This window comes from Micropterus salmoides, unplaced genomic scaffold (assembly GCF_014851395.1).
Source record: "Micropterus salmoides isolate LMB-PRFRI ecotype aquatic unplaced genomic scaffold, ASM1485139v1 Ms_hic_scaffold_8, whole genome shotgun sequence".
Classification (NCBI taxonomy): Eukaryota; Metazoa; Chordata; class Actinopteri; order Centrarchiformes; family Centrarchidae; genus Micropterus; species Micropterus salmoides.
Window position 1 is genome coordinate 28,073,827 of NW_024044570.1, and position 14,751 is coordinate 28,088,577.

The window sequence follows — 14,751 nt, forward strand, 5'->3', positions numbered from 1 at the left end:
GTGGAGCAGAGAGAGTGAAATGTTCCCTGGAGGAGCTGATCTGACTACTGATAAAGTCAGATTATTAAAACACACTTCCTGGCAGGTCTAAATGCCAACTTGCTGTGAGACGGTTGGTGTCCTGCTGTTCATAAATGTGCAAACACATCTGAGAGAAGTCCTGTACACATCGAATACGCTTGATTTGCAAAACCTTGCTGACAGAGGCCAATAACTCTGAAAGATGTATGCTACCCGTACTTCAAGTCTGACTGAGTCTGCTACCTGAATGAGAGTTCAGCATCTTGCAGTGGGACATTAGCTTATCATTCAGTGCGCCCACTGTTCCAGAGTCAAAGTGTTAATTACATTCGGGAAATAGGGCATGTTTTCCAGCAATACTTCTCCACGTCAGTGGGGGCATGGGTCATCTGTGGAGCAGTGAGGAACCTTGGCTACTCAGAGTAGACTGCTGGTTTGTTAAAGGGCTGAATATTCTATTCTAACTCAATTAAAAATGTGTACCCAATTTGATTATTGCTCTATCCATCTGATGGTGACTGACCATATCAGGACTTAAGTAAAGCAGACTTATGGCGGAGTTTGCAAATGTCCATTTATTTAGCTTCCAACATGAACTTATTGCTTATTACTGACCCAAAACAGCGTGCAAGAGAGACAGACTGTCAGCAAACAACAGACTAACTTTTTCTAGCCAGTTTTGGATGTTTGTCATGGTCTGACTTTACAGGTGTGTGTGTGTGTGTGTGTGTGTGTGTGTGTGTGTGTGTGTGTGTGTGTGTTTGGGTTTGAGGGCAGTCCTGCAGGCACTGATGTTCTCAGGAAGCACGGTGTGACATGTTGGAGACGAGTCAGAGAAGTCTGTGCAAGTCTAGTGTCGCATGGATGGCAGAGTGCCCAGGGCACAGCATCACCTCTCCAATTAGGACAGCGGGAAAGCAGCTATATCCACTACTATGCACACAGCAGAGAGTTCCTGTTCCTGAACAAAACAGATCATCCCAGAATTGCTGTGGAGTTTAGAGTTAGAAAACTTTCTATGGGAGGATGAGTTTTTATCTCATGGCAAGTTTGAGTTGTAAGTTGGGTAACCTAGAGTCTCTCAAACTCATGAGTGACTCACAAACTTAGTGATGCTGGGAGCGTTAGCCCACACAAGCTAAACTCCCTAGATAATGTATATCTGGCCAGTTATCCACTGAAATAAGGACTATACAGCAATGCAGCAACTAAGTATTTGTGTCTCTCGGCCTGTGTGGGAGAATGAGTTTTCTCTTAATGAGGGAGCCAGAGGGTTTTTAACGTTCAACTCTATCACTCATTCCCTCTGATCGGGTCTGATCAGAGCACAACACACTGAGCAACAAAGCTGTGAGAGAGCGCAGGTGCAAAGGTGGAGGCCAATCTCATTTTAGTTTGACTCAATGAAGTAATAATGAGATTAAACCTCCCAGGGATCTGTGTCTATCATGCTGACTCCTTGACATTGTGGAGTCAAGGACTAAATAATGCGCATTAACCCTCCAAGAATTGCACAAGTCATTGGACAATTTCATTCACGTTGTATGCTTTGCTGGAGGCATTTTATAGACATTACTATGTGGTATGACAATGCCACTACAATTTCAACTGACAGAAGAGGTACAGCTTGTCCATAATGAGCAGATTTGTTGTAAACTACTTCATGCATTTAAGTCATAGTCATCATCTGTCTTTGTGCTGTGATTCCCTTTGGTTTCAACCAGCTTGCCTAACAGAAAAGCTGCAAACCTCTAAAACTATCAGGTGTTTGGTTCCTCACTGAAGGAAAGCATGCAGTGATGCGAGGAAGAGGTCAAGCAATTCAAGAGAAGATGAGAAATAATATTGCAAAAATGTGAGTAAGAGAGAGGAGGGAAATGTGTGTTTTCCCCTGCTCCAGGATGCCACAAGCCACTGCCCCTGGCCTGACAAGGAAACTACAACAAAAATATAATTTCTTCGATCGAGGTAATGCACTTTCGGAATTTGTACATTATATGGGGGGGATTTAGACTGATGGTTGGACAAAACAATGTGTTTGATGATGTCACCCTGGGCTCTGAGAACAGTCATTTTATTTTATTGACAACATGATTAATCGAAAAAGAAAAACGCATCAACAGATGAATCGATACTGATAATAAATAAGATCTAGGTTGCAGTCCTTTTCATGTTGTTTTTGTTTACGGTAACTTAAAATATATTTTGAGTCTAAACAAACCTTCCGATTTCTTCAAGCTTCATTCAGTATCAGGATACTTTTCAATAATTACAGCAGCATTATTTATACATACGGTGATAGGCAACCATATAAGAAAATGTGATATGATATTTTTGTCATATTAAAGAGACAGTTCTGCCACACTGAACAAGCTGAGGATGGACTTTCATTAACTTAACCTTAGGTATTGACTTCATGTCCAGTTAGCAGTCATCTGGCAGCCCCGATATATGGATGTCTTAATCAGCACATCACACACACACACACACACACACACACAATCCGGTATCCACAGACAAACAGATGCACAACATGTCCTGAGATGTCCTCCCTCTCTGGTCTAACGAGGTGACACACTGTCCTGACTGACACAACCAGTTCAGCAGGGTCAAAGACAAGTTCAGAAATTACTAACCCACATCCATAAATATCACAAGGTATCAGAGCAGACCCTCCGAGAGAGGCTGAGACATTTTCTCCACATTAAATGTTCCCTTAGCAAGTTTCTATTCTGGTTGATGTGACCTTTTCTCAAGCAGGTGGGACACATTCAGATTCACACTTAGCGTGAACTGTCTAATGAAAAGTATCTCTATTAAATCATTTTATAAATGATTTGGGCTAACCTATGAAACTGACTGATCAGGAGATTCTGGGTGAATGTTCTTTTAAATTAGATATCACCCTCTGAATTCACAAATCATTAAAGGACCACCAGTGTTTTGCATGTTTTAGCACATTGGGTTCCAAGTTTCAAAGAACGGTGGATTTGTTAAGACACGTTTATATGTAAATGCTCCGTATTTGTATAGCAACTTTCTAGTCTTCTCGACCACTCAAAGCGCTTTTACATTCACACACTAAGTGCTCAAACAGAAACTAACATTCACACACATTCATACACTGGTGGAACAGCCACCAGGGGGCAATTCGGGGTTCAGTATCTTGCCCAAGGACACACATGCTGCCTGGAGGAGCCGGGGACTGAACCGCCGACCTTCCAATTAACGAGCAACCCGCTCTATCTCCTGAGACTGCGGCTCGGGAGATAGAGCGGGTCAGATTTCTGTGAACTACAGAGCATTTTATAGTCCATAAAAGTTGCACTTATTTGCCAGGACCTGCCACGTACACTTTGTCAACATCAACTAAGCATGCAAGAGTACTTCTGTTTACATTCCTGGACCATGGCGGACCACAGAAAATGCTCAAAAGTTTAGCTTATATTCACCAAAAAGATAACAACACAGCAAAATACAACACCTGCAGTAAGGATATTTTGGGAGGAAGCCCCTTCAGTATGATAAAGCATTTAATTTAACACAGTGTAAATCTGAAAGAATGCAAAGTGTTCATTATGGTGCGGTCTCCTAGCTATGATGACGCCCCAGAACGCTAACAGCAATGTCTCTCACTCAGGTACAAAACACAGATGAGCTGACCTTCACTTTACTACTTCATATTGAAGGTAAATGAATGATATCTACAAATTATTCCAATATATATTTTTCTTAGATACGAATCCCCAGAGACACCCCTCTAGTACAGAAACTCCTTTCACATTAGCCATGAAGGGGAAGATGAGCAAGGAGAAAGTGGATGAAAGTCATCGAGCAGTGACAGGATTAGTAGTGAAGGAGTTAGAATCGATAGAATCAGAATCGATAAAATTGAATTGATACCCAACCATACTTGACAAATAAACTATATTTAACCATGTCATATTATGCAAAGCATACCATTATTCCTTTATCTAAATTGAAAAATGTTTGTTTCTGTTTCACCTTTTCTAAAGTCAATTCTACCACAAGTTGATTTGCTGTTAGATAGGGTTATTTTATTGCATAGAAAGTGACCAGAATGAAGGAAGTTTAGAGTCTAATGTGTGCTAAGGGCTTTCAAATTCAACTGGTTTAAACTTTCTTGAAAGTCCAAACTTTTTATTTTCGAAGTCCTGATTGGTGCATTAAGTGCTTGCAGGAATGTTAGTCATTTGAGAATGGGCAGCAGCGAATTCACTGAACGAGCTATATGATTCACAAGCTATATATGGTCAAAAATAAGACCTTTACACAGATATTACCAGAGTGGCTAAGGAAAACTTAAAAAAGCAAAGACTTTTTGACTCCAAGGAAAAACACAGGTGTTACTAATATTAGTGATGGCTTTGTTCTGTTTAAGTGTAAGCAGTGACAGTGAGCCAGCACGAACAATACCAGGACACTGAAATTGAAGCAGCGAAATGAAATTCAGCCATCATTTATTTTGGTTTATGTATAATATTATGTATTACACTTGGGAGAATATCAGATGTACTCCTCAAAGTTATATAATTCATTTCAAGACATGAAAACAACAAACAGACCTTCAGGGCTCCACAGCAGCCTTAGCCATCAAGACAGTTTTAATATCCACCAACATGCAGCCGCTCCTACTTTCAAATGTGTCACACACTTTGGCGACAAACCAGACAAAACAATGACTGGGAAAAACAACTTCCAGCATCCAAAAAGTAATTACAAGACTTATCTTTGGTTTAGGAAAATGTTTTCACATTGCGGCTCTTCTGTGAGCTGCTGTGAAAACATCCAAGTAAAAAAAAAAATTATCTCCACAATACTCCCTCTGAGTTTATTTTATTTCCATTTTTTAAACATTCTGCCCAAGTAATCCAACATGCTCGACTGCTAATAAAGCACCTCTCACCTGTCTGACTTCATTTGACTTGCTAATTAAATTTGTCTGTTATCAGGAGTTTAATTAAACACACTTGATGTTGAAAGTAAGCAGAACACTTTTCTGTGTGTTGTACGATTTGTAAATGAATTGGTCACGATGCACAGCATCTGACTTTGTGTCACTGTGAGCGACAGTGCTTGTGTTTGTTACGCAGGCTGATTGTTCCCGCTGCAGTGCTGCCAAAGTGTTGCAGACAAGAGTGAGTAGCAGAGCCATCATACTCTGCACTGCACCATTTAGAATATGACCTTACATTGACAGTATACTGGGTCAAAGTTAAAAACAAATGCAACACACATATGCAAGACACACAATTCCAGCACATTAGACACGAGGAAACTCTCTCTCTCACACACACACACACACACACACACACAAGGCACACATATAGATTCAACCCAAATGTTTGTCTTCAAATGCTGTCAAAGGTCCCACATTAATCTGAGGAAACGCAAACACTTTCACCTTCAAAGTGGTACGCTGACTCAGGATCACAACTCACTAATGCTGTACAAGGCTGTAATGTGGACGTAGTGTACCCCAGGAAGCAAGTACAAGTTCGGGTGCAGCCTGGTGAGTTGGAAGTGAAAAAGTAAAATATTCAGCTTTCCCTCATTATGAGAAAAAAGCACTGAGCCCCCAGAAGTAGTTAGGCTTATGTATCTGTTGATTCAGTCATTTATTTCAAAAGTAGGCTATACGCCACATTAACTAAGTTGGTCCTCAATGAATATTCAGCCTGAATGATTTAAGTGAGGTACCACTGCTCAGCGCACGGAAGATAACTGGTGTGAATTTATGAGGCAATAAGCTAGCAAACAGAATGTGTGATCACTTGTTGTTGTCTGGTTTATATTAAAGTAAATGAAAGTTAGTTTTTGCAGCATTACAGACAATGAATTAACCACTGACTGAGCACACATCCTGGAAAACAATTCTTATCACACGTCCAATGTCAGCCCTGTCTAACCTCTCGCAAGGAGGTTATCTAGAACAAATTGAAATTGCTTTCACGACTTGAGTGGTAATGGTTTTAAGGATGACCGCTGGGTCAACATCACCTATCAAGACTCCCATCTCTTCCTCCGTTTATGGTGTGGTAAGCTCTCGCTGGCTCTCACAAACAGGATGTTTTATTGCAGTTGCGGCTCTTCGCTAGGTGACTCACAAAGCGGAGTTGTATGAGAGAGCTTAGAGTGTTGGCTGGTTAAATTTGGGTAAAAAAATTTAAGGACTATAAACTGCTTTCACAGGTAACAAAAAATCGTTAAGAGCTCAGATGAAATGTGTTTCAGTGGTCAGGTTCTACTTTACCCAATCAAACCAATAGAGGAGGATGTTGTTCCACTCTTTATTGGATATTACTTCTGGTTGCTCAAGTCAAGTCAAGGTCATTTTATTTATTCAGGATATATCAATCACTCTATTAATTTCTGACACTTAAATAATTCGTAGAAAACTAGAATTAAGCAATATGAATGTCCTTGTTTGCCCTTTGTTTCCCCAGTCCTTGAACTTTCTATTTCCACTTTTTTCAAAGTTACTTCCCACTTTCACAGCACCAAGCCTGACACTTAGCCTGAGGTCACATTTGCCTTTGAACATATTCCCTCCCCTCACCCCCCTATCAGCCTCCAAATCCCTGTATCATAAGGCCAGGACTATTAACGTGGCACCCTTGGGCAGCCACTGGAAGTCACTGCAAAGTCATAACTCTGAGTCAGCTCAGTGTAGAGACCAAGACTCTGTGGAAGCACAAGGGCTCTACTATTTTGATTTGATTTTCACTATTAAATATATACATATTTATGGAGTTTTACCTCTTTTGGTGATTATGTAAAGAATAACATTGTTGTGGGCTCTGTAACAATGCTGACACTGATCAAAAGTAGCTTCTGTTGTTGCTGACTTTTCATTCTGTAGTTACAGCACCATCACCAGGTTAAATTCACCCAGTCCATACCTGCTCAAACTCATTAATGATAATGAATGTGGCCTGGCTAGAAAATTCAATTCCAGTCTAATTATGTTGATTCTCTCTCAGCTTCCACTTAAATGAAAAGGCAACGATTGAAAAAGTTTGTCTTACGGGCAGTTTGTGCTTCCGTGGTCAAGAGAAGAAAATTGGCTGTGCATAATTTACAATGTTCAACGTGAACATCAACAAGCTATGTACATATGCGTGTGTTGTAAGGTACAGAATGTGAGTTTTTTTCACCCAGATATTTTTGTTCAACCTGAAAAGGTGGACTGAGATCACTTCCAGCCTGACTGCTGAGTCTGAATGAAATACAAAGAAATACATTCTTGTTCACATGTCATGATAACATTACTGCCGTTCTTTCATTGCTAACAGCAGAACAGTAGAGATAAAATACCTCGCTGGTATGTGAGAGTAAAATAACACGACTCCAACTTGATGCAAAACAACATTTCTTTCCTAGGAGGTTTGTGGACGAGGAGCACGGCTCCACCTGTACATTGTTCTCCATTTTGCCAGCAGAACACCAGAAAGGGATCCAGCATTGTTTCCTGGCAGCAATGGTAAACGCCTACAATTTGTTGAGGAAAGCATTACGTAAACATAGCATGGACAGAAACAACAGTAAGCAAGTATGAAAGCAGACCAGCAGGTTTGGGGGAGAGGAGACAATTAAACTCAGGCTGGGAATCAGACAAACAAACCCAATTTTGAAAAAGGCCTAAAAATTATTCTTTTAAGCGCATTCAACTTGTGCCAAAGCATTTAGGACAATACATGGGATGGCAGCATTTTGCAGAAACAGCTTGGTCGGAGCCCACCTGAATACAGGAGGAAGACAGCAAGCCAGATTTCATGAGTTGCACACTAAACCCATAGGGGATATCCATCCATCCGTCGTCAACCGCTTATCCTGCGTACAGGATCGTGGGCGGCTGGAGCCAATCCCAGCTTACATTGGGCGAAAAGCGGGGTACACCCTGGACAGGTCACCAGGCCATCGCAGGGCCCATAGGTGATACACAGAACAGAATTCAGCAGACATATATTAGTAAAACATGGAAAACACCTAATATACACGTGGCAAGAGATGCCTTCAGATGTATGGAAAAAAGGAAGCAGAAATGGTGACATATCAGCACTATCAGTTACAACACATGTAACAGGAATCAGCAGCATGACCAGAAGTTACACAGACAAGTGACATCTCCATTCAAACTTTTCTTTCAGTCTGTGTTGTACCTGTGTGTGTGTGTCTTTCGGAAATTGGAAAAGGAGGTCAGTATGTAGGGAACAGGTGTTCCCAGGTATGACACATGTAGGTAGGACATGTGGACTGTCTCAGACGGCCCTTCTGGAAGGAGAAGTTAGGGGAAGGAAGAGGAGGAGAAGAGGTGGGAGCAGGTGAAACAGCAACAGAAGGACACAAAGAAGAGAGAGAACAGAAGAACAACAGTGGAGGAAGGTGGGAAAAAAGATGGGAGGTGGACAAGGAGTAAGATAAAGAGCAGAGAATGGTGCTGGGTGGGTGGCAGGAGAATGACAGGAAAGGGAGCTGAGCATGAAAGATTTTCAAAAATAGAAATCATGCCAACATGCATCTTGGGGAGAAGAAACTACATAGAGATGACCCTGATCTGATGGAAAGACTTGCGATGGAGGGACGGAGGGGGCGGAGCGGACAGTTGGGACGAAAGGCTGTTCTGATCTATTCTTGGGCTGACCCCACCATCCCCCATCGTATCCGTGCTTGGTGAAACCGGACCTCAGGCCCGCCTTTCAGAGAAGGGGCCCTGATGAGGGTGGTCATGCTGCGTTTTAGTAACCGGGGTCGTAACGGACAAACTCAGGTGTGAAGATTTGATCCTCTCTCTGTTTTTAACCCTGTTTAAACGTAGAGAATACACATGGCTAACAGGCAGATTTAATTTACAATGTATGTGCACAGATAGATATATAAAGCCAATGAAAATTATCCACCCTCAGAGAAAACACGCAATCCACCACCAGACGCCATAAATTATTATATTCGCCATGAGAAGTTTAAGCGTGGGCCTTAATAAAAAAAAAAGGGCATCCGATGACTAATACACCAGCTCTTTGCTGAGACAAGAGAAGCACAGATGCCTAAGATAGCGATGATCATTACTCTCAAACTGTCCAAACACCAAGGCAATCTCTAGTTTCTCATTGAAAACTCACTTCAGAAGAATGGCCACTGACACAAACAGGCACACATTCTGTTTATCCTAATAAAGAAATATTTCCCTCCTTGAAAATCAATCAGCATAAAATCAAACACTGTACTTCATTATTTACACTCATAATTTATGTCTTTAATAACGCATTCTGCTCTGCACGATCGGAGTATTACAAGATCCCGTCATTCAATTTCCCTTCATAGGCTGTGATCTAATAAAAATTGTAATATGGATTGAGTTTCTGTCAGCCCATTTGCAAAAGCAATCGACTCGAACGTCTGTAAAAAGAAAAACACAATTACCCATAAAAGACAGAAGCCTATAAAGAGTGACCCTGAAAATAATCTTGGATGGGTTCCTTCCCTCTGAACTCAAGATACATGAAACACACACACACACACACACACACACACACACACATGCACAGTGGATGCTGATATTGGTCTGCTTAAACTTAGCCCTCTACATCCCCTCTCCAATTCTCTCTTACCCTGCACCAATGGCTCATCCACTTCCTCCTTAACCACACACACGCACGCACGCACGCACGCACACACGCACACACACACACACACACACACACACACACACACAGCTGTGCTCAGAATAGACTAATCTTGTGTGTGACAGTACTGTAACTAATATATCCAGAGGGAATTTGTGCTTTGCTTTGCACTTTCCTACATATCTTAATATCCATGACTTCATTAATTAATGTGGATGTGGATATGGATTGTTTAGTGAAGTATACAGCTGCATCTGTTTTAACATGTAAACACAAAGAAAGAGAGCCTAAAGTAACTATTCAATAAAGAATAAGGCAAATGAACATCAGGTTAGTGGCTGTCAGAGGTAAGGCATTCTGAAAACAGCAGCCTTGCTATTTAAGCTATTCCAATGGCCCCCTCTTTTGGCAAGAAGTAGGAGTTGAAGCACTTGGCATCTAAACTGCTGACACAGAGAAGTGGCATGCTGGACAGGTTGTTTATTACCCGCTTTGTAATTACTGAACATAAATGACAGCGATTAAACGATTACTGTTGTCAGCCAAGATGTTTCTTTGTCAGAGAGCAAGTCACCTGAAAGTCGGTGTTGCTTGGTGCTCACTCGGTTGGCGTTTTGGACCGTGCAGCAGAGGTGGAGCATGGCAAACATGGTGAGGATCATCACCACACTCTGGAGCAGCAGGGTGAGCTCAAACTGCTTCCCTATCCTGCAGGGACGCAAACGAAACAACAATCACATTCCAGAGTTTAGATATATAGGAGAGAACTTATAGAGTGCAATCTAAAAATACAGTTAGACAAGAAATTCATATGGCATATGCAATAAAAATAAAAATAATAAGGAAAAAAATGCAAACAGCACAGTTAACACACAATATTATTCTATTTAATTTTATGGGTATAATTATTCACACATACTGTATATATATATATATTATATATACTGTATATTTTACTGGTTTTATTACAGGACATGTTTTATAGGCTATAAGCAGCAAAGACAGGCCTTATAGGCAACACGTTATACCCAAATTCCATAAAGAATCTCTTAAATTTCCTCTTCTGTCTGTCAAATCGGAACAATGACCTGTGTTGCCTGATGTGTAAAACAATTTGGGAAGAAGCCTCAAAGTGAACTGCATATGGCTCAGATGATATAATCAATCTCATTGTATTATGTGATTCTTTTCCTATTCCATTAATTTTTGACGCCAAGTCTGATCTGAGGAATGAACTTGAAAATGACCTGTGGCTTCCAAAGGGCAAAAAAAAAGAAAGCAAGAAAGTAGACAGAAAAAAAACACAACACAGGCCTTCCTCACCAGAAGAAGATGCGCAGGATGTTGGCTATGAGCAGCACCAGGCAGATTCTGGTGGAAAAGCCCTCACTGGTGCTGCTCCTATGGATCTCCTGGTACTGTGGCACATAGGGCAAAGCTCCCCCGAACACCATGATGCAGGACGCCAGCCAGGACAGCAGCATCCACGAGCCCTCCATGTCCTCCTCCTGCAGCAACACCTCTGCATCCATCACACCAAGAGACAGTCAGGGGCGTCCAGATGTTGCTCCTGGGAGGCAAAAGAAAAATTATATTGCAATTATTATTTCATTTTCCCTAAAAAAGCTATTATAATCATGATGATGTTACATTTGTTGAGGTACCAAATAAACATCGTTTTGTCACACATTTTACCTTTACATTTGGCCATATTGCAATTTCTATAATATTTCAATTAATTGTGGAGCCCTAGTTATCACTGATGGATGTCCTGAAGTAGCCAGATGGCAATACCAGGGCCTGAAATTAACATTCCACAAGAGCACCAACAGCAGTAAAAAGTATTAGGCTGCTTAGATGTGAGTGCCTCAGTTATGTATGGACCAGTTTGTTGTCTCTGCTGACTGCACAAAACTCTCTCTCACCACAAGAAAACCTAATTAAAGCAAGCCAATAGCTTAAGAATGGCCAAAAATGTGCAAACCAGCATTAGAGAAAATAAAATGTACATTTAACATAACTAACAATACCCTAACCCTTGACCTACTAGCCCTTTTCATCTAAGACATTTTGTTATAGCATCCACACTAGTAAGTAAGTAAGTAAGTAAAGTTTATTTATAAAATGCTTTTCTCAGATAAAATCACAAAGTGCTGTACAAGAGTAAATAAAAACAAACAGTATAAAATGTATATAAATATATAAATTAAAATGACACTAGTGAAAACCCATCAACCAAAAGCCTTCTTAAACAGACATGTTTTCAGATCCTTTTTAAAAGAGACAACAGTGTCTGCCAGACGCATGGACAGGGGCAGAGTGTTCCACAGTCTGGGAGCAACAGACTGAAATGACATGTCCCCTCGGGTCTTATAACGGGTCTTAGGGACTGCAAGTGGGTTCTGGCCAGAGGACCGAAGAGTGCGGTCAGGGGAATACGGCTTCAAAAGGTCCAGGATGTAATGTGGGGCCTGACCATTTAAGGCTCTGAAAGTCAGCACTAAAATCTTAAAATCAATCCTGAATTTTACAGGGAGCCAATGGAGGTCCAATAAGACTGGTGTAATATGAGAACTTCGAGGGGCACCTGAATTTTGAACAATTTGCAATTTGTTCAAAGCAGACTTATTCAGACAGGTAAAAACAGCGTTGCAGTAGTCGAGTCTTGTCGATATGAAAGCATGAATTATCATTTTCAGATCCTTCTTTAACAACATTTTGCGGATTTTAGAGATGTTCCTAAGGTGATAAAAGCAATTTCGAATGACCTGTTTTGAGTGTGTCTCCAGGGACATGGCCTGGTCAAACACAACCCCTAGGTTTCTGAGGCTGGATTTGACAGAAGGGCCCAGAGAGCCAAGGTGCTGCTTGATCAGTGGGATCTTATGGTTTGGGTCAAAAATCAGCGTTTCAATCTAGAAACACTAGAAAATGTTATCAATCTTTAATGTGCAACGCAGCAGCAACAAAACCGTATACATGTTTCAGCTCTTGACCATGCGTTAGTCTGTCTACTGTGTGTACATTAAACGCTGTTAAACTACCATGTGAGTGCAAAATTGTAGTTACTTTATATAGATATATTTTGGCTATGCGGGACACACCTGCCCCTAGACCATTGAAATTACTTCTTTCTACAATTACATAGACATGATCAGTAATACAGGATCACACATTAACAGAAAAGTACACGTATGTTTGATGAATTAGAAACCACAAAGCCAGGCGGGTATGACAGTTGGGGAAATGAAGTTAAAGATCTGTCCCAGAGAGAGAGAGGAAGTGGAGTGCAAGAAAGGTTAAATAGCCAATAGCCGGTGAAGGCAGAAATGACAGCCAGATATTGGGGGCACTGCTGAGGTGTGCCAGTTAGGAGGTCAGCATTAGCTGCCATAGTGCGGAGATAACGAGTTAAAATGCCAGTCAAGTGTCTTCTCCTCCTAACTGACTGCAAACACAACACAGGTTCTTCACTCTGAGTGTTCACACAGTTAAACATACAACATTACACAGCTGTCTTGTCTCCATTACAACTATCTCAGTTCCTTAAAATTAGTGGTGTTAGTGGTGTTAAAACTGTGGCGTTAGCAGGCATTCTTGAGGAGGGAATAACAACACCAATTTCTAAAGGGACAAGGACAGTCTCTTTCTTCAGAGCACCCTACAGAAAGAACACAGTGGTTCATTATATTTCAGACAATGTGATTTTCTAAAACTGAAAACAGCTCCATGAAAGTGGAAAAGCCAAGTGGACGTGTTTGAATTAAGAGCCAGAATGTTGCTGTGTACACAAAAACCACGACAAATTCTGAGCAAATAGTGAGAAGTGCAGGTGAGAAGTGTGATTCCTGTGTGACTGTATGACTCTTCTTGTGGCTGTGTATTAATAACAGTGTCACTTAACAGTATGATTTTCATTGTCAAATCTAAAACAAAGGGCCGGCATCATTATAAACTCCACTTACATGTTTGCCTGCTAGTGTCAGTCTGCAAGTCACTCGGTACAGCTTAGAGAGGCAGTCAACAGGAGCAACCACAATAAGAAATACTTAGTCATGACCAAATTTAAAACCTTCACCAACAGCTTCTCTGGTGGTAACTTGTTATCACACACAGGGTTTGATTGCTGATAACAGGCTATTTCAACACAACATCAAATGCAGCTGTACTTGGAGCTCAGAGAGTTATCCAGAAGATGGACGGTGTCTGATTGCTCATGAGACATCTGTTATTCCACCTAACTCAGCTAAGGACATAAGCATGGCAATATTCCTGCCAAGACCTCGCTGGTCTGAAGGATGGAGCCAGGCGACGGATCAGATGGAGCAAAGTTTATCTACAGAGCATTTAGAGCATTTTTCAAAAAATTAAGCGTATTAACAATGTAATGTGAATGCAAAATTGCAGCCCTTCACAACCCACTTTTTCTTTTAGAGGTTTCCTGCAGTTGAACATTACTCGGGATTTAACAAGCCAATGCGTCTTCCGCTATTTCCTTCTACCTGGTAGTGGGAGTAAACCATCACAGCATAGTAGCCTAAGTTAAACGTGTCGTGCCACCCTAAGTAAAGAAAATGCTCTGTTATGTAAGCAAAGCATAGCTTTATGGGGTTGGGTCACTAACATGCCTGAACACACACAGTACACATCTATTACACCGTTATAAGTCATTATTAGAAGGAGAAGATTTAGCGTGCCTAATTCACAATTTCTCTGAGCTAAACATTTCTCTGTAACCCAAAACAAACGTGCTCTGAGAAAGCATGCGTGTTGTTTTAAAAGAGCTTTAAAAAGCGCGCTCACAACACACACAATGTCTGTTCATTTATCTCCGTTAAGAGGCAAAATTGAACATTCAACATATTATAGGTAAAACATTGACAACTTCCAACTTTACTTACCAGTCTCCTTCATTCACCTCCCTTTACCTTATCAAAACACCAACCCGCACACACGCACGCGAATGTTTCCGCGTCAAAACACCATGGGTTCCCTGGCAGCTCCAACTTTCAAATCCCAACTCCTTCTCAACAGAGGATAGGCATGCACGCGCAGACAGGAACCCACACGCGCGCACTGAGAG

The 14,751-nt window shown here is 41.2% G+C and overlaps 1 protein-coding gene across 7 annotated transcripts in view; it reads right to left on the minus strand.

Moving 5' to 3' along the window:
• si:dkey-246g23.2 (solute carrier family 66 member 2) overlaps positions 1-14,751 on the minus strand; it is a 66,115-nt gene that overhangs the window by 51,107 nt on the left and 257 nt on the right. For 2 of the 7 annotated variants that reach the window (XM_038707223.1, XM_038707224.1), the window contains exons 1-3: positions 14,570-14,720; positions 10,992-11,238; positions 10,243-10,376 (exon numbers count right to left, since the gene is read on the minus strand). In XM_038707223.1, coding sequence (XP_038563151.1) covers positions 10,243-10,376; positions 10,992-11,200 — 343 coding nt within the window. In that variant the 5' untranslated portion in view covers positions 11,201-11,238; positions 14,570-14,720. Of the gene's footprint in view, positions 1-10,242; positions 10,377-10,991; positions 11,239-11,363; positions 11,665-14,569; positions 14,723-14,751 lie in introns of those variants that run through there. The other 5 variants (XM_038707221.1, XM_038707218.1, XM_038707220.1 and 2 more) reach the window with 5 other exon arrangements.